The sequence below is a fragment of the Acanthisitta chloris genome, unplaced genomic scaffold (genome assembly GCF_000695815.1).
Source record: "Acanthisitta chloris isolate BGI_N310 unplaced genomic scaffold, ASM69581v1 scaffold7723, whole genome shotgun sequence".
NCBI lineage: Eukaryota > Metazoa > Chordata > Aves > Passeriformes > Acanthisittidae > Acanthisitta > Acanthisitta chloris.
Window position 1 is genome coordinate 44,760 of NW_008663183.1, and position 24,255 is coordinate 69,014.

General features: G+C 40.0%; 1 protein-coding gene across 1 annotated transcript; it reads right to left on the reverse strand.

The window, feature by feature from the left end:
- Positions 1 to 641: 641 nt before the first annotated feature.
- On the reverse strand, positions 642 to 22,998 carry PITRM1 (pitrilysin metallopeptidase 1; the record flags this gene model as incomplete). Its single annotated transcript, XM_009070903.1, is given in 20 exon segments — positions 642 to 943; positions 1,501 to 1,603; positions 2,968 to 3,113; positions 4,252 to 4,377; positions 4,912 to 4,933; positions 4,936 to 5,017; positions 6,043 to 6,114; positions 6,858 to 6,978; positions 7,865 to 7,965; positions 8,102 to 8,267; positions 8,566 to 8,642; positions 9,416 to 9,536; positions 10,217 to 10,349; positions 11,454 to 11,570; positions 13,206 to 13,344; positions 15,251 to 15,385; positions 19,882 to 19,978; positions 20,401 to 20,514; positions 22,237 to 22,365; positions 22,910 to 22,998. Coding segments are annotated over 20 exon segments (2,184 nt in total), but the record flags the coding sequence as incomplete, so codon positions are not given.
- Between the last annotated feature and the right edge of the window lie 1,257 nt (positions 22,999 to 24,255).

Consider the following 24,255-nt stretch of genomic DNA (forward strand, 5'->3'; position numbering starts at 1 on the left):
CCTTGTATAGTATAGATAAAACTATTTCTTTGGGGGTGGTGAGAGGCATTAACAATTTCACATTCAGAAGAGTGGAACTTGGTCCTTGCTCCTTATTTCCTTTTTCTCAGAGCTTCTTTAAGACGTACTAAAATCACAAAAATGATGAAAAAGGTTAATGCTGATTTTTGAAATTAGACTGACAAACAAGCAGCCAAAAATGTTTCCTCATGCCAGCTTATATTAACTGGACCTTGACAGGAGTACTATAATAAATACTAGATCATGTCACATCAGAATATGACAGTGTTGCCCAAATTGGCAAGCTGAATTGAACTTAAAATAGATTGTACTCTGATTCATTAGGGATTTGCCCACTGCACTGCAATCACTATACACATTCAGCTTGACAGTACATTCCACCTCACTGTCACAGACATTTGGCTGTAGGTGGCTTATGTAAAGGAAGTTGGAATTGACACATCAAAGAATGAGACCTGTCAGTATCAGAGACAGTTCTTTATATACCCAACAGCAGACATGATTTCAAACAAACAGCATTTAAAACTAGAGTTTTACATATACAAAAGTACTTCATTTATATAGTATTCATATGCAGTTGGAGGAGTGAGTCTTCAGTAAAAGATTGTCTGTCTTTGCCATGCAGAGCATGTGATTCCTGTCAAATACTGTCGGGGTAGAGAATTTTTCACATTGTTACTTCAAGAAGGAAAGCTTTTAACTGATTTGCTGGACACTGTTAAGAACAGCAATGCTTCAGCTGGACCACAGCACTGTTAAAAGTTACTAAAAAAACTCCTAGTGATGTAATTACACAGATTTATGTCAGCATGGATGTGCAGCAGCAAGTCATCGTTTGACCCAGGAGGGATCTTTGGTGATATCTGCATTTTCTGGGCCAAGTACAGCTTGACCCCGAGTGCTCTTCCCAGCTGCAAGATACCTGAAAAAAACCCAAACCAAAACATGCAAAGTGGAAAGCTGCTGGATTCAGTTATCCACAGCACTGCTAGACAAATTAAAACTATTCCCTCGCAGATAAAATTGCCCTTTGATAGGGACAACTTGTTTGCATTTACAGCATCTGTTGATTTACAGTGGTTTTCCTGAGTCACCACAACCCTCTCTCCCTAACCCTGTACTCTGCAGTAGTGCAACTCTTAAGTCAGACACAGAATTCTACCTATGAATCTAAAAGAACCAGCTCATACACTGAGTGTGCTCTTGCTCCACAGTTTTTGGGCCCTGCAGCAGTAAGACAACCTCCTACCAGCTCAGAATACAGGACAGAGTTCCACCTGCTAAAATGCAGTAAGCAGGACATGATTAACATCTCTTTTTCTAGGTTACAAAAGGAAATAGTGAAAGTAGTATGAAGGGCCAAGGGAAGGAATCCAATAAATTACTATGACAACTTTCACAAACTCTTTTCTTCTTCAAATTAGGTTTTTGTCCTACTTTTCAAGTAAACACATATTCATAAAGTGAGCACAGGCTTACCTGTTTGATACATCAACCAGGTTGTCACTGCTGACAGCAAAAAGTTGTTCTCTGTGCAATTGCTTCATTTCATCTGAAATCCCATACAAGAAGTGATCCATTCCTAGGGAAAAGCAACAAAACAAAACCCCACATGGAACTTGTGCATTGGAATCTCAGTTACAGCCAAATGCAGGAATGAGTGCAAACTATGACAGGAATGTGTGCTAGAAGGCAAGAACAGAGACTGCCATGGGGCCATTGTTCTGAGAGAATACCTAACTGAAGCATCAAACCTTAGAACTGGCTGAGGTACTAAAGAGTTTTCTGTTTGGGGAAAAAAACCCCATTTGTATTCTGTTCAATGGATATAATTTTTCAAAAATCTGAACATAATGGTGGTCCAGGAAACCTAGACATAATTCCTTAAGTGTCTCAGTTCCATCCAACAATGTTTTAGCCAAACTGGATTTCATAAAGCTTCTACTTTGTGATTTATAACAACAAACTCTTAGAATCTGCAGTCAGTTGTGATACATGTGCAACACAAAGTCTGATCACCTTTTGGTACTGCACAGAAAAATCTACATACAAATGCTTTAATACTTTAGTTGGAATACTTTCCTACAGTATTTTAATATTAATTCTATGGGTCCTTGAACAACCAGACGAACTTCAAAATAATTACAGAAAAGCTGTTTTGTCAGGCAGATAATCATGGGGAGGGGAAAAGTGGCTTGGGAGGACTTCTGTCAACTAGTCCAACCTCCTGCCCAAGGCAGGGCTGAATTCCCAGCCAGGTAAGGTTGTTCAAGGCCTTTGCAGGGCTCAGTGACTGAAACAGCAGCATGGGACTGCTGTTCTCTCTGCACCAGCTCCCAGGCCTATGGAAAGTGCTCCTATTCAGCATTCCACTCGGTTTGCTGTCACTGTTATTATGTGTGTTCAAATGCCAAAGAATGTTTGTCATCACTCTTACCCAATGTGCAGGCACTGCACTTGTGTACCTAGCACCAATGACTTTTTAACTGCCCAGCCCAGAACCAGACTGTCAGCTAAAGTCAGCTTCACTTTGAGTTTTCTTGTTTAATTAGTTAGTGCTAATACAAGCACATTTTACAATAACACTTCTTGTACCAGGACAGTAATCCTTCAGCTTTCTTTGAATCAGAGGACCAGTACTTCTTTTTCTATTTGTCTGCATTTAATGCCCTTTCCAAAACCTAAAGTCATTTCCTCGATCTCCATCTCCAGCTGTGTGCACCTGACATCAAGGAGCAGTATGAGTACAAGAAACTCAGCAGACAGCCTGAAGGCATGTGGTGTTGCTGAAAGGGAGCAACAGGAACTGACTGCTTCGTTGAATCTGCAATTAGCTTACAACTTCCAAGTACAAATTTTATCATCTGACAGTTTAGCAAACTAACTCTTCTCTTTAGGCTTATAAATTAATAAGCAAATGCTGGCAATGCTGGTGAGAATATATACCTTTATCTGAAGGAGCTATTGGTGCATCCACAGCAGCAAAAACTGCTAGTTTAGCTTCATCGATATCTTGTTGTGTGAATTCTCCAGATTTGGCCCATTCAACTGCTTTTTCAAATGTCTTTAAGGTGGCTAATGAATTTGGATCTCTTAGAAGAAAAAGAAAAATTAGTTACTTAGTCTTACAAAATGAAAAACTGAAATTGCTGTGTTCTCAATAATTTACTATGCATCACACAAACATAAATAAACAGAGAAAAACAAATGATAAACTTCCTTTTCATGTACAAAAAGAGGCTTTGGGGTTGTTTGGTTTGGGGTTTTTTCCCCAGAAGAAAGTACTGTTATAAATCAGATTTAGAATTTTAGATACAGGTGCAGAAGATCAATTGGCCAAAAGAAGTTCCAAGACAGTGTGCAGAGAACATCTACCATAAAAGATGGTAAGGTAAGCCAGAACAACATACTATGAATTTGCTGCAGCAGCTCAGTAAGCACAACTGCCATTACTCTCCACACCAGTGGTATTTATGATATCCTCTATCTTCTCTAAGCTGCTTTTCCTGCTACACCTGTTTACCTGTCTGTAAAACAGATGCCACAGGTAAACAACTACTGGCAAGTTAGGGACTATGGCCACGAGAAGTCCTACCATGCTGAAGCTTCAGAGAGGCAAGGCTGCTCACATTTCAGTCAGGAATCCTGACCAAGCACTGTGCTAGGCTGCCTCTGGACTAGAAAAATGACTTAAGCCAGGATTCCAGCCACACTACATCTCTAGTGAGGATTACAACTACTCTTTAATACCTCCAGTTCAAATTTCATCCAAAACTGCTTTGGTAAGACCAAGGCCAAGTGACTGTTCTGGACTGGAGGGAAAAAAAAAAAAAAAAGGAGGAAAGGAAAGAGAAAGCAGTTCTAGCTCATCTCCAATGATTCCAGCCAGTCACTGAAGGACACTGTGTAACCTTAACGTACATGATCATTCTACTTCCTGGTCTCAATTTTAGAATAGTCTTGAATTCCCTTTTTTTAGGGCCTCTTCAATACAGGATGAAATAAGTGAAAGCAAGGAGGAGTTTATTAAGCAATTCATTAAGCAATTAATCTTATCAGCAGGGGCACTGAAGCACTTTCTTGTTATTCATCTTGAAAGATAGCTACAATTAAGTGAAATATAAGACACACAAGTGAAGTGCAGTCAGTGGACCCCCAGCCATGAGCAGCAAAGAACACACCCCCTGTTACCTGTAGGAGTAGAAAGTGAATATAAACACACCCCGTTACCTGTAGGAGTAGAAAGTGAATATGCCATTGTGGCTAAGTTTAGCACCTCCACCATAAGCCCCTCCTTTCTCTCTGATTTCTCTGTGTAGGAATTTAGCTGTCATCACCTGTGCAAGAATTCGAAGGCTGTAAAATGAAAGAAATACCAACAGCAAAGATGTTAAGTGAATTGGACAACAATATTCTCAACTCCCTCTAAAGCTCACCCAGATCCTCATTTGCAATGCACAGCTTCTTGTAATCTACAGCAGTAACTACAGCAATACTCAGTATTTAATAACAGCTGAATAATGTGACATGGGTGTAAAGGGGCACAGGTCTGGAATGTTCCTTGACTATTTCCATTTATTTCACTTTAATGAAGTATGAGAGCAGCTTCCTAACCTTTGTTACATGCAACAGGATTGTCAACTCAGGACATCTCCAAGTAAGCAGAGCTGCTTACTGGCAATTAGGGGATAGCAGCCCCTCATTACTTAACCTCAGCATTTACAGGGCATCTCTGTACCTTGCCATGTAACAGGTGCTCCATAAAGATTTTGTGACAAATGCACTGCAAATGATTGTTTATCAATACTCCATTTTCTGCAGTCAGCTCAACACTTTCAGTTTTGCTTTGTGCTATGCAGCAGAGAAGGTCCCTGATGTTCTGCTTCCCACCTTGCATAGTCTGCAGCTGTGAGGAACTGTTCCATTCCCCAATATAGTTCACTGGGAAGGGAAGTACAAAATGGGTCTTCATCTGACATGGTTTGAAAGTAGGATCCTAAGAGAAGAAAGCATTATTGTCACAGTTAGCAGATGAGAAAATTTATCCATGTAAGAACTCTCACTTTTTTGAGAGCTAGGAAATTCTGCCAAACACATACAGACACACAAATGCTAAAGCTGCCACTTAACCTACACTGCAACCAGTGATGTTTTGCTTGTGCCCATATCAGCAATCCAGTACACAGAACTGCCTTGGGAAACTGCAGTACAGGGACACCATACATCAGCTATCCATCCTTGCAGCCCAGCTTCTCAGCTCTGCAGGTTTTGTATCACTACCAAGGAGCTTGGATTTGGCCACAATTTACTTTCAAGTGTTCAGTACTCTCCACTTCTATATCCAATAAGTATATGGTCACCACTTTGTATTTCAGTCCATCCACTAAACTCTAGATGTCAAAAACTTACTCAGAAACTGTAACCCACATAAAAAAATAAACTATTTACAACAGCAGCTGCAGTATGAATTTATGCTCAAACATCCTCTGCAATAAACTCAATCCTTCTTTACAACCCCACTTCAAAACTTCCAGTCCTCTTCATGTCTCCAGGCCTTTGCAGACCTTGTTCCTTTACTTCTTTCATACATACACCTGGTTTGTGTGCTCACTGAAGCATGAGCAGAGCCTTACAGACCTCCAGTAGCTTCAATGCTGCATCTCCCTCACTGGCCAACAGGCAAACCTGTGGGCTGAGCTCTCCCTGCCTCCTCCTCAAAGGAAAGCACAGGCTATGCTCAGCTCCTTTCCTCTCCTGTAGCCAAATACAGATTTTTCACTTAATTGTCACTAATGCTCTTCTGTCAGGCATCATTCCCATTCCGAGGAATTTAAAGAGGAGATGTAGGAAAGAAAGGGACTAACCAGAAGTGATTAAGGTGGCTGATGGCTAGTTAAGGAAACAATCCAGTCAGAGTGGAACTGAAGAGCATGTGAAGTTTCAGAGCTGTGCTTCTATAGAACAGCTTAAGACAGACCATTAGTACCAGCCCTGTAATACCAATATCCCCAATGTACTTACATTAACTAGTTTCCTTGTGATCTGCAAACCAGTGACCATTTCATTTCCCACAGGTTTCACTTCTGAAGATTTCTACAAGAGACACAGTCCTCATATTAAAAGATGATGTAACAATTTACACCAATGCTACTCCAAATGCAACAACCCCTCACACTCAAACCTCTAAGACAATAATCAAACTGTGCCTTCACAAACGTAAGCAAGATACTCCTTGCAAGAGTCATTTGGCATTGAGAGACACCAAGACAGAGATTAAATAAGGCCCATAAAATTTCAGACTATCATTTCACTCATGAGTAAGGAACTGGGAGCTTATTCCAGTCTCATCAGAAATTAAGACAGATCTGCATATTGACAGAGCAAATCCTTTGTCAACTCTGTTGAATCAAGCACTTGTGTGCCAAATGTCCTGATAACAAAACAAATTCCTACACAACTGAGGAACTGCAAATCATGCCCTCTTTGCTTCTGGCCAACATTTCACGTAAAGCTCAGCTAAAAAGAAATTGCAGTTTTATGCAACAGGGAAAGGAAGAAATTCTTTTTCCACATCCCATGGCAAAGCAGTAACCTCAGGGCAAGGCTCACCTGCTGACTGACAGGATTTCTATTGCCTACTTGATAGCAGTGAAGAGATTTTCTGTGGCAAAACACAGAGCAGCTGATCACGGAGTTGACTCTTGCAAATTTCTTCAGGTATCTTTGTATGGACATAGTTTTTGAGTTCAAACAATTTTCTCCTGATTGCATAGGGGTCATGACATGATCTAGTCAACTGTACTTGTGGCCTAGTCTCAACTTACATAATTTCTCACCTCAATCACATGGGGACGAACAGGTTTTCTCTCTTTTTTACTTCTAGCTATGCCCTTTATAAATTTCTCTACTTCTTTAGATGCTTCTGATACTTGCTGAGGTGCTGCATTCACTGAACATCTGTCAAAAATACATACCAAGTTTTAAAATATGGTTTGGTGTTTTCAGGCAGTCCTTTATAATTTGTACCACTTTGTCTTTCTAACCATTCTCTATGAAATCATCAGAATGTTGGATCAGAGAGCTCTGGTACCATTATGACAGAAAAAAGCAAAATACTCATAATCCAGCATCTGATGTGCAAAATATCCACAAACAAGTCACAGTCCAACTGATTTTCTTTTGCTTGGCCTAAAACACCTTCAGACCAAAAGTTGAACAGTAGCTGTCAAACCATTTCTGTGCACAGGGCAGGACTACCTCAATTTTGCAAGTATCAATGCTGCAGAAAGAAACTAATGCCCTTTGTATCCTCTCTTTACAGGCAGCCCTACCACGGTTTTGAATGGTACAGATATTTTCATAATTTTATTTATCATTTCATGCTTTGTAAAACAAAATTTTGTGATTCATGTCTCTTCAAACAGATCCATTTTTGGAACTAATGCATCTGACACTACACACCTTAACATGTCATCTTTATTTTTTTCAATATATGCATAAAGCAGATTTCAGAATGTCACTACCTAAGAAAAAATTTCAAACCAAACTGTATCGCACTATTACAAGACAATGTAACAGTGCTTCTCTAATAGCACCTTTAAGGGAGAGGGGTGAGGGGAAGGCAGAATGTTGAGTATTTCTGTAAAACCCCACAGGCCATTTACTCACTTTGGGTACAAAATGAGCCATAGCTACCACTCTACAAGCAAGAAAAATTTACACTAACATTTGTACAGTTTTTCCACAGACCTCCTGTTTCACAAAACCCCAGTACACAATGAGGCACACAGAGACCATGGCCTCTCCCACCAAAATGCCCCTTTCCTTTGCAGCTGGAACTCACCTGATGTTGTCACTATTTAATAAATACTTCCTAATGCGTGGTAGCTTGCGTAGTATTGGTTTAATATCAGACATTTCTGCTATTCTCTTCATCAACTTCACCTGTGTGGGAAGGGAGGGCAGAAAGACTACAGATTAAGCCTACAAATTACCAATAGAGAGAATTAGCAAAAACCCAACACTTGGATGCCCAAGTTGAGGACTTGGGCCCTGCTGAAGAATATAATTAACTTTCCACCTGATCCATCCCACTGAACATTTCCTGCAGCTCTCCGGAAGGCGTAAGGTTTTTGCTGGCTCTAATAGAGGCATATAAATGCCCACAATCCGGAATGCCGTTCGACAGCTCCTGGGCAGTCTTCTTAACCAGCACTCTGAAATGTTCCTCCTCCTCAAATTTTGGGCTGAAAAAGAACAGAAGCAGGTCTCATGCAAAAAGACACCAATGAAATTTATTATACTGAATCATTCATCATCTCAAGTTCAACAAGGACCTTTTAAAGTGATGGCTGTCCATTTAATCCACTATATAGTCATGCAATTGATCCAATACTTAGGTTTAGAAAGACACTAAAGATTAAGTTATGAAAAGAAATCCCACAGGAGGATCTCTAGGAAGATGATGATGGTAGGAGAAAAAGTGAAAAAAGTGAACCCCAAAACAAATGCAAAGCACAAACAAACAAACCCAATGTACTGTACTTGTTAAATATTTCGCTCCACAAATGCATCATGTCTGGCAGATTTCTATCCAAGCACAGAGATGAAAAGAGCACACCCTGAAGGAAAAAATGAAAAACAACACAAAAAACCCCTTCACATAAGACAACCAAAGCAATGCCCCGAGAAATACACAATAACTTTTTCTGAGAGTGATGCAATGATGCCAACCTAATGCTACACATCACATCACCACTCCAATGCAGACTGTGCCACTAAAGTCAGAGCAGGTATGAAATGTGACTGTTCTTCACAAAAAGCAAGCCAGGCAATTCCTCAGTCTCTACTTTTCAACAGTAAGCAGCAGTTCAGAAACAAAATTTCTCTTTTTGTTCACAACAAGGACAAACAAAACCATCCTGGGATGTACCTTTCTGCAAAGGAGTCCCCCAAATTCAACTCCAGGATCCATGGGGAGCAGACCCCCAGCAAGTTTGAAAAAATCGTAAGAAATATTGCTACAAGTGTTATGCCCAACACTTAGAACTAATGAGCCTGCAGTGACATAACATGTTAACAGCAATCTCCATGTATAACACTACACCATTCTGTCCTCTACCCTCTGAGTCCAAAAGGCTTGGCAGCACTCAAAAATATGGTGACAGATGCTAGTGAAGGCAGTGTCTTAAACAGGACACCCACATCAAGCATTCCTCTTAAGACAAAATACTAAGTTACTGTAATTATCTAACTTATATCCTATAGAAAAGACAGAAAGGCATGAGTCCTTTTATGCAGTAAGTTTTCAGAGCCTCTGCCTGGAAGCCCTGGCTGACTCAACTATAGAGCTGTTATTGCAAGTGTAACAGCTGCGAGTTTATGATTCATTTACCTGTTCATACACATCCAGGTGTGAATCATCTGGAATGACATGTGGGCTAACAGACATCCCGCCAGTTTTTAGTTCTATTTTCTGGGCTTGTTCCCTGTAATCGAGGGCTCCACATCCCATTCTGTGAAAAACCAGAGATTTATTTCCATGTTCAGTGTATGCCAAAATCAGGACCAATATGGCATTTGCAAAGCAGGCTGTTTAGGACAATACTAATTTAGCAACTAAACAACTTGGGGAATTACCAAGCAAATACACTACTTCATGCCTTATAAAAGCTTTACATCAAGCTTTTCAATTAAAGCATTCTATTAATTTAAACTGGCGTATTAAAAAGTGTACTTCATGGGCAGGCTTGCTACCAACATCCATATAGAACTGCATTAGTAACATCAGATAAGGTGTTATCACCAATAAAAGAACATACTCCTCCCAGCCCAGGAGCACTCTGTGCTCCTCTTCCCCCTGTGATGGGGTCACTGTTTCTGTGACCACACAGTGAAACTGGACCAGGAGTCTATCCAACCAAAAACTTTAATTTCTGCTCGGATATTTTTCATTTATAGCAATTTCCAATCTGTTGATGTTCCACAACAAGTCAATGCTGAGAGTGACTGAGAAGGGGAAACGAGCTGGCAACTCTGTAGGGAAGAGGGAAGACCACTGTTTTTGCACGAAATCAACTTCTCAGCATTTCCCTTCTAGAGTAAGAACAGAAGCTGATATTATTAAAGGCAATATTATTTTGGCAAGCTGCACTACAGCCTGTTGCTGTAGCTTCTAAGAAAGTAAATGTCTCACTTTGTAATGACATTGCAGAAGAGTGGCACATATGGTTTGAGCTCCTCAGGAAGGGTGTTCAAGCTGGAAACAGCCCGGAAATACACCACCCCATTGGTTGGCTGTGCACAGTACTGGACAGGAACTTCATCAGCTAGGGAGAAAAAAAACCCCAAAAGCAAAGAATAACCAACAACTTCCTACCATAAACACACAAAAGCAAAACACATTCTTACAAGAACTTCCCATCAAGAGTAATTTTTTGTCGGCATTTCACAGCCACTTTCTGTTTAAACCACATGTCATACTGAATGCTGGACTGGAGGGATTTAATTGTTTCTGTCCATGGCAAAGTAATGGATACCTGAACAATCTGAAGACAGAATTCTGCTGGCAGAGGTCATATTTTAGACATAACATTCAAATAAAGGAAATGGTAATTTGGTTCAGAGCAATTCAAGCTTTTCACTCTCATTTTTGTCTTTGTCACTTTAAAAGTTGAGAAAAGCAGGTTCCTGCACTATACACTCCCTCTAAGCTAGGATATTAGAATATACACATTAGAATTTTCACAAAAAGGAGGTCATTTTTAGCATCAAAATTATAGTCTTGACACTTGCTGGTAATTTTTGCAGGCAAGTGCCTGTTAGGAATATACTACAGAACAGTATTTACCTGCAAGATTTTGACTGTAACAGAACTATAACGAAGCTGCAGTTTACCATTTCCTACCAATGCATGGGGCAGCCACTGGCAAAGCAGAGACAAACTTGCACTGAAGTTATGAGGAAAGACAATTATTGCCTTTTTTCTCCTAGGTCCTGTACATCATATTCTCTAAAGAATGGGTGGGGAGGGAGTGCACCAGCTGCCAATAGTGCTGCAACCTGGTAAGCCTTTGGAAAATGGGAAGACTGCTCAGGACCACTGAAGAATGCCACCCAGAGACTCTGGCTGCAGGGCAGGGAGGGAGTATGCCTGAGGTAGGGACATGGCATCAGGAGTGCTCCCACCAGCACTGGGGAGGGCAGAAGGTTGTTCCAGCTGAAAACAGCCCCATGTTGCCACTCAGAGGCAATGGCCTCTGCAGATCCACTGCAATCTGTCTGCTCAGACATGGTGGGCTGGAAGAAAAGGACCATAACTATGGAAAACACAGTGAGTACACATGCTTTGCAAGGACCAACAGCTTAGCAAGCAGTCAGGTAATAACCCAACAGTGCTGCTCTTTTGAGCATGAAATAGTGTTGACACCAACCTGTGAGTGTTGTCTCCAGCACAGTGAATGGGATTTTGGGCTCGATGTCAGACACTTTTAAAGCTGGGAGACATGAGGTATCCTGAGGTTTGCTTTGAAGAGCAATTAATTCCAAACCTAGTAAGGAGAGAATAGGAGTTTGTCATTTCCAGCTTTTAGTGAAAGTGCTGTCAAAACCTAAAACCTACTGAGGTGATGCAGATCAAAACACCACGAGTCTGATGTTTGGAATCTTCTACCTGCCATTCTTTCAAGCATTTTACTGAAGCAAATTCTGCAGACCATCATGTAACAGCAACAAACAGAACACTCTTTGTAAATTCTCCTTCCAATCCCCTCCTCACGTAACAGCAACAAACCGAACACTCTTCGTAAATTCTCCTTCCAATCCCCTCCTCACATCCTGTTTACAGTAACATGCAATTTAATCCCTGAAGAAGTGACACCTGCCAGTCTGTCCTGTCACCCAGGTCTGTGAACAGTGACCCAGACCTGGCAGGTAAGAAGCTTCTTTCTATAACCTATTCTCTCTAGTTCTTACTCAAGTGCTCTGTCAGTACACAGATACAGCTAAATCATTGTGATTAATTTCACATTTCAGCTTTTCAGAATCTATGTGGTCACCTCTAAGTATTCTCCAATTTATCTTCCTAAATGGAAAGCCTCCTCTGATTTTGTGGTCCCCTATCTCCTAACTAGCACCAAAGTTTCAGAATATTAGCACCACATTTTTAGAGGATTTCTGCAACTAGATCACTGCTTTCACAAAATAAGATGACTGCTCAAGGTTTCCAAGTCAAAGTTACTGCCCAGAATAAGGTAAACACATTACTTTTGTAGGTGGCTTTTTAAGCAGAAAATGTAAGAAATAAAATTACAAAATATAAGTTTCATAGGAGCATGGAGCAGACCTTGGCTTTTTAAGCAGAAAACGTAAGAAATAAAATTACAAAATGTAAGTTTCATAGGAGCATGGAGCAGACCTCATGCTCCTAAATAAACATCTTCAAGGTAAATGATAATTCTAAGTATCTGAAGGGAAGGTGTCAAGAGGATGGAGCCAGGCTCTTCTGGGTGGTACTGCACAACAGGACAAAAGGCAATTAGCAGAAACTGGTGCACAGAAAGTTCCACCTGAACATGAGAAAGAATTTCTTTACTGTGCAAGCAACTGTGCACTGGAACAGGTTGTCCAGAGAGGCTGTGGAGTCTCCCTCCCTCACTGGAGATATTCAAGAACCACCTGGGAGCAATCCTGTGCAATTGCTCAGTTACTTGAGTAGGGAGGTTGGACCAATGACCCACTGTGCTCCCCTTCAACCTCAGCCTTTCTGTGACTCTGTGAATTCATCTTCTATTTACTGTAAGTTAACACAGGAAATTGTTTTAAAATCCAGAGCTGCTTATTCTTTCCCTTCTGCCCCAACAGGCATTGCTCATCCTATTTTTGAGTGTCAAAACCACTGGAATATACCAACCATACATTGTAGTGTAAACACTGTGCTGCACATCCCTATAAACGAGTGTCAAAACCATTGGAATATACCAACCATACACTGTAGTATAAACACTGTGCTGCACATCCCTATAAACACATATACACAAACTTAGACTGAATAAATTAAAAATATCATGCCTCTCAGGAGAATGCTGCAGAGTGCCTGTGAATTTAAGATGTTCTACAGAACACCAGCTAAAAACCCGTGGTTTTAAGCAATTACCCAAATAAAAATATGAAAAAAGCAAGTTAACCTTTTTCAAATATTTGGGTTTTTTCTTCTTCAGAAAGGGCATTGACCTTTTTTTCCAGCTTTTCTGCTTCCATTTTTGCTTGTTTATCATGGTAGTCTTCCTCTGGACTCATTGTCAGAGTCAATCTGTGTGGATTATCCTGCAGAAATATATCCCAAACCAAAACATCACTAATTCTGAGGGCAACTTCCTTGTATCAGATTATTGCTTCATCAGCAATAGACAGAAACAATCTGTGCATCATTTGGCATTCATATTATTAAAAATATCATAAACATGCAGTCTGAACTCTTGATTTCATACAGAACAGTCTGCTGCCTGGGTGGGGAAGAGAGGCAGTTTACCACAACAACAAGCATGAACAAGAAATTTTAGTATAGAATCAGAATCCCTCAATGGCACACAGTACTCATTAGCTTAATTAAATCAAGGTTAAACAACTGTACATAACACTATAGAACAGCATGCCACAGGTTTTATCTGGAGAGTGTTCTAAGATGAGAAATTTCATTAAATGAAGGAGGGTTTCATTAAACACCTCTTTCAACCTGCCCAAGCTTGAGTGCACAGAGATCCCATATGATTCAAATGTGCATGCCTTATCCTGCTCAGAAATGCTTTACATCAGCCTTGCTGCCATAGAACTCCAGGTGTTATGCAAGTGTCACAACTGCTGTTGAATTCCTCTTTGTTTATATCACACTATGGAATTTTAATATCAAAATTACTCAAGCAGCTTCCATTTTACATAACACAGGGAGGCTAGTCAAAAGACAGTGACCTCAAAAACTGCACATTTCAAAGTAGAGTTTAAACAGCAACACCTGTCCTTGACAGCACTACCAATTACTTGGGACAATATAATCAGATTCTGTTTTATCAGTTTATCTCCCCCCATGCCTATGTGCAAAGACTGCAGAAACTTGACCAACTACAGAGATGAAGAGGGAAACACAAAGTTAGCCAGCCACAGTAAAATGGATTGGATGAACAGCATTGTCTCTCTCCCTTGCTCCCTGCTTTAGTGATTTCCTGGCACAAGGCCTCTCTCCCTTGCTCCCTGCCTGCCTGCTTTAGTGATTTCCTGGCACAAGGTACAACAGTGCATTATCTTCTGATATAAGAACATCCAACTATTCTCATCACTTCCTACTGCATCATGGTTTTGGCTCAGCCTCCTCAGCAGAACCACACAGTGAAGCACATTCTCAAAAATACTGCATCTCTATTTCTTCCCTACAAAAGCCAAAACATTAACAGCTCCATACTACTTCCAGACACTAAAGATACCTTTAGCAAAACTGATTTCAACTGATGCCACTGTCTCTTCTTTCCTTTGAGCATGTGAGAACCGACATTTACTCAAATCAGGTCGACAGTTACCTATAATAATAGATCTGCCCTTCAGAACAACTTAAACAATTTGACTAGGAAAAAACCAAAAGCAACAAAACCAAAAAGCCACCAACAAAACAAAAAACCCAAACCATTTTTGCATTGCTATCACTGGATTTTTTATTTCTGTCATTAGCTCATTCAGGGCTTCAGAAATATTCAGTGTTATAATGCCTTTACTGGTTTCATTTCTGCAAGAAGTCCAGGAGAACATATGGAGAGGTAAACAAGAAAAAGACCGGAAAGTAACTGGCACTGAGAGCAAAATTTAGACAGCAGTTCAATGAACACGAAGAACACCAAAACTATCTTACTCATAACCAAATCCTTTTCAAGGAAAAAGAGATACACCTTGCTATGTCAATACAAAGGACACGTAACTACGTCTGTAATTCTCTGCTCACATTTGATCTTCTCATCAGGAAACGTGTGCCCTTCTATAGCATCAGGCACCACAGTTTGATAAAACATCAGCATTTCATCAATGTTCTATTAAGTGTGTTTCCAAATGACCAAATTAACATCCTTCACTCAGAAGTGCTGCTGTTCATCTACTCCTAGAAATAGGCAGTATGGTGATAAAAACAGCCTTCAGTTTAAACATAAAACTGTGATTAATATTGAAGATGACTTTCCAGAACTTTGCCTACCTTAAAATATGTTTTAACCTTTTCCTGAAGAAACATGGGATTTTCTTTAAGGCACTCCCTGAACCGAGAGACTTTATCGGCAATCTTCAGAAGCTCCACTGGATCTCCATCTTGATTCCAGCATGAAGCTATATACTGAATGAGAAAGAATAATTAGGTAAGCTGGAAAATTCTTCTGCATTTCTTTAACTGACATCATCTGTGTTCCAAAACCACCATATCATTTATATTTGAATAGTAAACATAGAATGAGTAGTTCCAATGCATTTGGAGGGGGAGGAAAAAAGCTGAAATCTTTGTTCAGATTAAAGGACTAATCCATCATCATCAGTTCCCTGTTCTCTCCATTCTTGCAGCAAATTTTATCATGCCAAACCACCACAGTTAAAAATTCTTTTTAATATATGTGTATATCTGTATTCTCAAAAATATATTGTAATATTCTTTCTTCCCTCACATTTAAAGTAATTTTTTTTCAGCTCCAGAAGGAAAAAAAACAAACAGGTGGTAGAGTCAAAGATGTACACATATATTACAGTCTACCCATTGATATGTCAGATGAAATTATTCATAATAAGGTAACTCAAACATGCAAAACAGATGGGACTTTGGAGAGAGAAGACACTAAATAACCAGAAATATTCACAGGACATTTCTTTTGGAAAGTTTCTTATTCTAGTTTTATTCTCTAATTTGAGACTAATAAGTTTGCTCAAGTTGCCATGGAAAGTTCTTCAACTACACCACAGGGCAAGATACCAAAAGCTTCTCCATTTCTACTCTGTATGAATGGGGAAAAAAGGAAAACAAAGCAAAATATAAAAATCCCAAGACATATGAAAGAAAAAACCTTTAAAAGCACATAGAGAACAAATGTATCATAATTGTCAAAACCACCTTCTCTTTTCTTACCTCTTTAATTACAAAGCAGGTATCATAAGCTTTCAGTCTTTCCAAGTGTGCTGGTTTGAAAGCAAACCAGTGAGAGACTCCACGTCAGAAATACGATTTAATTGGAAAAACAAAAATACAAATGCAACAGTACAAAAAGAAACCACTGACAGAGTCAGAAAGCAACCTGACACCCTGTCAGTCAGGCTGTTGGTAGTAGTGCAATTAAATGGTGGCTGCATCCTCCTGGAGTGATGGGTCTGTTGGAGCAGTGATCCTGTACATCTGCTCTTCACCTGAAGGTCCAGTGGTAGCTCTTGTCCTCTGGGAATCCAGCAGGCAAAGGGCTCTGTGCTGGTCCAAACCCCAGCTGATATCCCTGTGGGAATGCTTGGCTCCCCCCCTTGGGGTGAAGCATCTCCAAATGGGTCGATGTAATTCTCTGGGTCATGCCTGGGGCCCTGACTGACCATTAAACAGAGACAGCCCCTGAGAGAGTTATCAGGGATGAGTAGGAGATAACAAGCACTGCCCCACCTGCTTTAACAGCTTCTGGAGACCATTGGTCACAACCTAACCTAGGACACCAAGTAATAACTATTTTTCATCTATTCTGTGGAAATTCCCTAATGCGATTTAAAGAACAGTATTCTTTTAGAACATGCTTGAATTAATTCACTTGAAATAAAAGGAGTCACTTCATATTTAAAACTTCTGTGGGGTCATTACAACAAGTCAGTCCTGGTTCTCAGCAGGCAACCTAAAAGTTTAACCATGTATCTAAGAGCACTGTCCAAATGGTTTTTGAACACTGACATGCTTGGGGCCACGAGTACTTCCATGGTATCACAGTTTATCCCTGGCTGGCAGCTCAGCCCCATACAGCCACTCACTCACCACCCTCACACCACAATGTGGGAGGAGAATCAGAAGGGTGAAAGTGAGGAAATGTGGGCTGAGATGAACACAGTTTAACAGGTAAAGCAAAAGCTGTGCTCAAGTGAGCAAAACAAGGAATTCATACTCTGCTTCACATGGGCAGCCTCCTAGCTGATGGCCTGTGGTGAGAAGCAGAAAAGGCCTTGACACTGTGCCAGCCCTACTCAGCAGTAATGAACACATTCTTGTGTTACCAGCACTGTTTGCAGCACAAACACAAAGCACAGCACCAACCCAGCTACTACGAAGACTTAGTTCTATCCCAGCCAAAACAGCTACACTTAAGAGAGCTTGTTCCCCCACCATGGAGTATTAACACCAATTGTTGCTTGACCACCCTCTCCATGAAAAGCTTTTCCCTAATATCTGAACTGATGTTAACTTATCTTGACTTTTGTAAGACCTCTGAAAGTCCCACACAATACCCTCAATTGCTACACTGGAGAGAGACAAGTTTGATGGATAGACTATTCTACAGATAAGGACTCAGGTGGTTGGCCATATGCAGCTAGTTGCATTCAATGGCACAACATCCAAAGGGACCAGTAACAAGTGACTCTCAGAGGTCTGTATTGGGTCTGATACTATTCAATACCTTTATTCAGTAGCAAGTGACTCTCAGAGGTCTGTACTGGGTCTGATACTATTCAATACCTTTATTCATAACACAGCCAAAGGCACTGAGTACATGCTCAGCAGGTTTACAGATGACACCAAGGTGAGAGGTGCAGACAGCATGCTGGAGAGAAGAGATACCATACAGAGGACCTGGACAGGCTTGAGGAGTGGACCCACGTGAACCTCATGAAATTCATGAACGCCAAGTGCAAGGACCTGCACCTGGGCTAGGGCAATAACCAGTAACCAGCACAAGTTGGGTGACGAATGGTTTGAAAGCTGACCTGCAGAGAACGGCTTGCGGATAACGGTAGATGAGAAATCGGAAATGAGACCACAATGTGCATTTGCAGCCCAGGGAGCCTTTCGTATCCTGGGCTGAATCAAAAGAAGCACGGCCAGCAGGTCGAGGGAGGTGACTCTGCCCTTTCTACTCCACTTCCATGAGACCCCACCTGAAGTATTACATCCAGTTCTGGGGCACAGAGTACAAGACAGATATTGACCTGTTACAGCAGATCCAGAGGAGGACCACAGCAATGAGCCAGAACACCTCTCCTACAAAGACAGGCTGAGAGACTTAAGAGTTGTTCAGCCTGAAAAAGAGGAGACTTGAGAGAGATCTCACTGTGGCCTTTCAATATATAAAGGGGGCTTATAAGAAAGAGACTTTTTACCATGTTCTGTAATGACAGGACAAGGGGCAATGGTTTTAAACTGGAAGAGGGTAGATTTAGGTTGAACAAAAAGAAAAAATTCTTTACTATGAGGGTGAGACAGTGGGACAGGTTGTTCACAGAAACTGTGGATGTCCCATCCCTGCAAGAGTTCAAGGCCATGTTGGAACAGGCTTTGAATAACTGGATCTAGTGAACAATGCCCCTGCTCACAGCAAGGAGGGTGAACCTAGATGACTTTTAAAGGTCCCTTCCAATCCAAACCACTGTATGATCACTTTATTTATAACTAGGTCCCTTCCAGGCCCTCTTCAAAGTCAACTTCTAAAACACAACCTCAGGGAAAGAAACTGAAATATACTCCCCCACCATGGAGTATTAACACTAATTGTTGCAAGACTGGTCTTTAAAAGCAAGAAATTTTCAAGAGCTTTCTGTTCTAGAATTAATGCCTAACTGTTGAATCAACTTTAAGACTTAAAAATGTTGAAAGGAAGTATATGCATAAGTATTTCATCAGAATTACTCACACAGTCTGAAGACAAGCCACAAAGTACTGGCTATCAAAAGCACATTTTGCCAGATCTTACTCTGAAACATGACAGGCAACTAAATATCCATGATTTGGCTGTGTGGCAATCTGATTTGGAACAGCTTTTGGCTGTGCTCTCTCATTTACGAGTCTCATGTTAATCCAGGGCTCTGCTTCTTTAACAAACTGTATATGCCAGAGGAATGAACTCCTGTTCATGCTGAAGAATATGTATCACTTCAGAGACAGAAAGCAAAAGAGCCACTACACAACTGAAGCTGCTGCAGAGCAGAAGGAAACAGAACACTGGAGAATGAATGGCAGCAGGAGACCCTGATTTCCACACTGACTGCAAATAGTGTAGTTAACCCATTCCCAAACATAAGATGACTTGCAGACCTCTTAAAGACACTGCATTCTGCTGTGGAACATGTTTTCCATACGAGTTTTAGTACTAAAATTCAAAGTAGGCCCAGAACTGGTGTACATTTTCACTTGTGAATCTTGAAAATAAAGGAGTTTTAGTACCAAAATTCAAAGTAGGCCCAGAACTGGTATATATTTTCACTTGTGAATCTTGAAAATAAATTATAGTAGTACAATCCTAAACTCCATAGAAAAATACAGTCCTTCTATTTGGCTTTTAAAAATACACAGGCATCTAGTCAAAACATACAGTTGCCAGAGCCAGTACAGCATGTCCCTCACAGAATTAATCAGTGCTACTGCAACCAAAACTACTATTCAGACAGAGACAACAGGCTCACTGCCTGATCAAGTCATACAGCGAGGAGTCCAGAAATAGTCTGACAGCTACTGAGAAGAAAGAAGAAAGATGTACACGAGACAACAAATGAAAAGCCCTTAAGAGAAAAGTTTTATGACCTCTTATTTTATAAATATGTAGGCTATACATATATATTTTAATCCATTCTTAAAGAAACACCACACAATGGGAACACACACAGACTTACAGATGTCAGGGCAAGTCCAAAACTTGTAGACTGATGCTTCAACTGGATTTCAATTTTGTGAAGTAGAGCTTCAATCCTATCTTCCTCAAATCCTTTCCTTTGGGAGAGGGTGATGAGAGAAGGAAATAATATCCATTAACACTAATCACATTAAGTGAAGTTATGAAAATGAATTATAATATTGATAAAGGAAGCATTACAACATAATGTCTTCAACACTGAATTAAAAGTGATATGAAATAATCTCATGTTCTATTATTTAGTGAAACTGCATTAGTATCATTAAACTCCTGAAGTTTATGGTGATGACAATAAACTATAATAAAGGAAGCAGCAGATACAATTTTAAGAATATTGAACAATACTCCCGTGGATTTGGTGCCTTAATTTTATTATTAATGAATTTTTAAGGCATATTATATATGTCTGTATTATCATCTGCCTATACATTATTATACTATTAATAACCAAAAAAACTATAAGAACTAACAGTATTCTCAAAAATTTATCATTACTCACACAATAACTTCATCAACTGTTGTAGCAATGATCTGTTTCACAGTATCAATGTCTCCTTCAGCGATACCCTGTAGTCCCACACTGAAATAAGCTTCTCTTGTTGAGGCATTAAACCTAGAATAAAATATACCCAACTCAGGGACAAGTAGAACCTAAGCATTAAACCTGCCAACAAAGGCAGGAGAAGGGGAAAATCATCCAACATTTCCACATTTTACAAGCTAGATAGAAAGAAAAATAATCACGAAAGAGGCAAGAAACAGAACTTAAAAGCATTTTTTGTTCAATTTCAGTAGTAGTAGCCACTGTAAAGAAAACATATGGCACATGGTATTAGAGAAAGAAAAAGTTACAGAAGAAAAGCTGGTATTTTCTGTTCATCTTCCCTCTCCTTTTTAAGTACTTTCAAATAAAGAAGTCTCTCTTTTTTAAGGTGAAAATTTTAGCTGCATGTAACACCAAACACATACATTCTACTTAAGCAGGTGAGTGGAATGGTACTTTTACAGCAGTATTTGTACAGTAAGTGGTCAAAATGAAGTGTTCCATGTTTGCTGCAATTTTTATTATGGGAACTTGCAACAACAAAACAGTAAAGATAATTTCGTCCAAGCTGCCAGGCAGGGTTAATCATAAGAAACAAACTGACACTTGCAGGAATACAGAACACCTTCCAGTCTGAACCAAAGTCAACAAACAAAAAACAATAGGTGCTCATCAGCTTGTAAACAAACACTATTGCATGTCCAGAAAACAAAGAAGGAATTCAATGGCAGGCTCAGGCGTGGAATTCTGCAATACTGATCTCTGGACTCTAACTCATTCTTGGAGATTGATTCATCAGCACAGTCACTAAAGCATATTGAAGACAGCTCACTATATGGTTCAACCCCATATGAACACTGCCAACCTTGAAAAGGCTCAGCTGACAAAAAATACAACCTCATCACTAGTTGAGTGTCTAAAGATGGATTTCTACTGCTATGCTCTCGTATATTAAGATGTCTGCAAGGCATTGGCATGCATGACACAGGACTTGCAGGAAGCCAAGGACTTCACATAGAGACAGGTCAAGACAGGCAGAGTAAGACATTAAAATCATAGATGAGCGTAAGGTTTCCCATCTGAGAAAGTCATTGGAGAAAAAGGCATGCTTTTTGTCACCCTTGAGTCTAAAAATCGTTCAGATTAATCATTCCTGGAAAGTGCTGCTTTCTTTGTGCTGACAATAAAGGCAAAATGTGATGAGCAGCTGAGCCAGCAACGACAATCCACCCACCCTTAGCCTGCATTGCTAAGTGCACTCAGAAAACAAAGACTGCAAGAGCTACAGTCTGCGTAACTCTCGGCTGAAACACTTTTGCACTGAGGTGATGGCAAGTTAATGGCACCTAATTGCACAAAGGCACATTTTTGACAAACCCACCTACTACTAAATCATAGAATTAAAGCAAAAAACCAATGCAACACAGTACAGAGAAAAGCTAGCAAACACTTCTGAGTAATACTAAATGTCTAGGATGAACAACCCAAGTAAATTAGGACATTGTAGGCATGCCATGTTTTATCTACAAGTTTTTGTTGTTCCTAAGCTTTAAACAATACAATTTTGTTTAAAATAACTTAGCTTCTATCAAATTATTTTGACAAGTCAAAAATTACACTTGAGAAAGCTTCACAGTTTACCAGGAGAAACTCTTTAATAAGTTTTAATATTAAAATAAGACTATTCTGGTGTAAACTGCCTGCAAGAGAGATGAGTTCTCACAACTTAATAGTGGTTTTTAACTTTTCCGATATTGCTTATAGCCATGAAATGTAAATTTTAACACTTACCCAACATCTGGAGAAAAATCTGTACCAACACCAGACTCAATTAAGGCTTTGTAAAAAGGAGAATTCGGCCCATCAACCAACAGTGATGACAACAGGCTAAGTGTGAATGTTTCAAAAGTGTCTGTAATACTGAAGAAAAATTAATAGTTCTTAAAAACCATCAAGCTACGAATGTGACACCCAGCATGACCAAGTCCACTTCAGAATTACTTGTACAAAACAATGTAGAGAGAGCAAAGGAGAGGAGAAGTAATTATGAACACTGCACCAGATCTTAAGGAACTAAGAGAGCTCTGCATCTTTCACTTGTTCTAACTACCCATAAAACAAGTGAAACTGGGCTGCAAGGAGAGGTAAGTTAGCAGTAGGGTCATACAGAAAAGCTTGCATGTGGCAGAAAATTGAAAGAAAGACAGTGTTCTCAAATGTCTCATCCACAGAACAGTTCTGCAAATAACACCTGATTTTCCTTGTGTCTATCTGCTAAAGAAAAATCTGCTTAGCAATTAAATTTCCATTTACTAAAGAAGGATTTCACTAACTTTCCCATGGCATTATTTCCCCTTGAAGACAACATTTATCAAGAGGGACTGGGGGACATGAAACATGACTGCATCTTGCCTAAAGTTCTAAAATGAAACTTTGATTCAGAATTTCATTTTGATATACTTACTCTGTCAACAAGTAACTGACGCTGACAGTTGTCTGCTTGGAAGGATCAGCAGTAAATGTGTCTAAGCCACATGTTACACTATGTTCTCTCTGTAAAGTATAATAAATGATACAAACTAAACTTGGAACAGAAGTTACAAACAAACAGCAACAAAAAAACCAAAACATAAAAAACCCTTCACTGCTTGCATCTTCATAGCATTTTCTTTCCAAAGATTTAAAATAATTTTAGAGATACTGATGAGTAAGTTCAATATTCATGAGTAAATATACAAACACGGGGTATCCTGAAAACTATGCATGGTATCTTAACTTTTAAAATGGACAATAGAGGAGAAGTTGAAGAAAATCTGGCCATAATTAAAATTCTGAGCTGGGTTTCAAAGAAACACGAAGACTTCTGGACAAGCCAGGAAGGAAAAGCAGGCGGTGGGAGGGAGAGAATAGAAATAATTATTTTTGAGAACAATATTTGGAAGATTAGGTATGATTTAGGGCATATTTCCTGACACTAACTATCAGTATTTCTACCAGGAGCACCAAATACTTTCCATTAATAAGGGCTTCAGGCCTACAAATGACAACTTGAAAAGTGGAAGTACGAAAAATAAACAACTGCACCAATCATTACTGAAACTCAAAAGTAAATGAAGCTTCACCATGCTGTAATCAAAAGTAAAGATACTTCAGCTAATGAACACAATTCTAAGCAAAAGAGTAACTCCAGCAGGTTGGGTTAAAATACTGATACTCACTTTCTGCAATTCTATGACTAGATCATAGAATCATAGAATAGAATCACAGAATCAACTGGGTTGGAAGAGACCTCAAAGATCATCAAGTCCAACCCTACCAAGGTTAGTTGACCATGGCACTAAGTGCCACATCCAGTCTCATCTTGAAAACCTCCAGGGATGGTGAATCCACCACCTCCCCGGGCAGCACATTCCAATGTGCTGGTTTGAAAGCAAAGCAGTGAGAGACTCCAAGTCAGAAATACAATTTAATAGGAAAACCAAAACAATAAATGCAACAGTACAAAAAGAAACCACTGACAGAGTCAGAAAGCAACCTGACACCGTGTCAGTCAGAGTGCTGGTAGCAGTCCCATGAAATGGTGGCTGCATCCTCCTGGAGTGATGGGTCTGTTAGAGCAGGGATTGCGTAGATCTGCTCTTCACCCAAAGGTCCAGTGGTAGCTCTTGTCCACTGGGAATCCAGCAGGCAAAGGGCCCTGTGCTGGTCCAAACCCCAGCTTATATCCCTGTGGGAATGCTTGGCTCCCCCCCTTGGGGTGAAGCATCTCCAAATGGGACCATATAATTCTCTGGGTCATGCCTGGGGCCC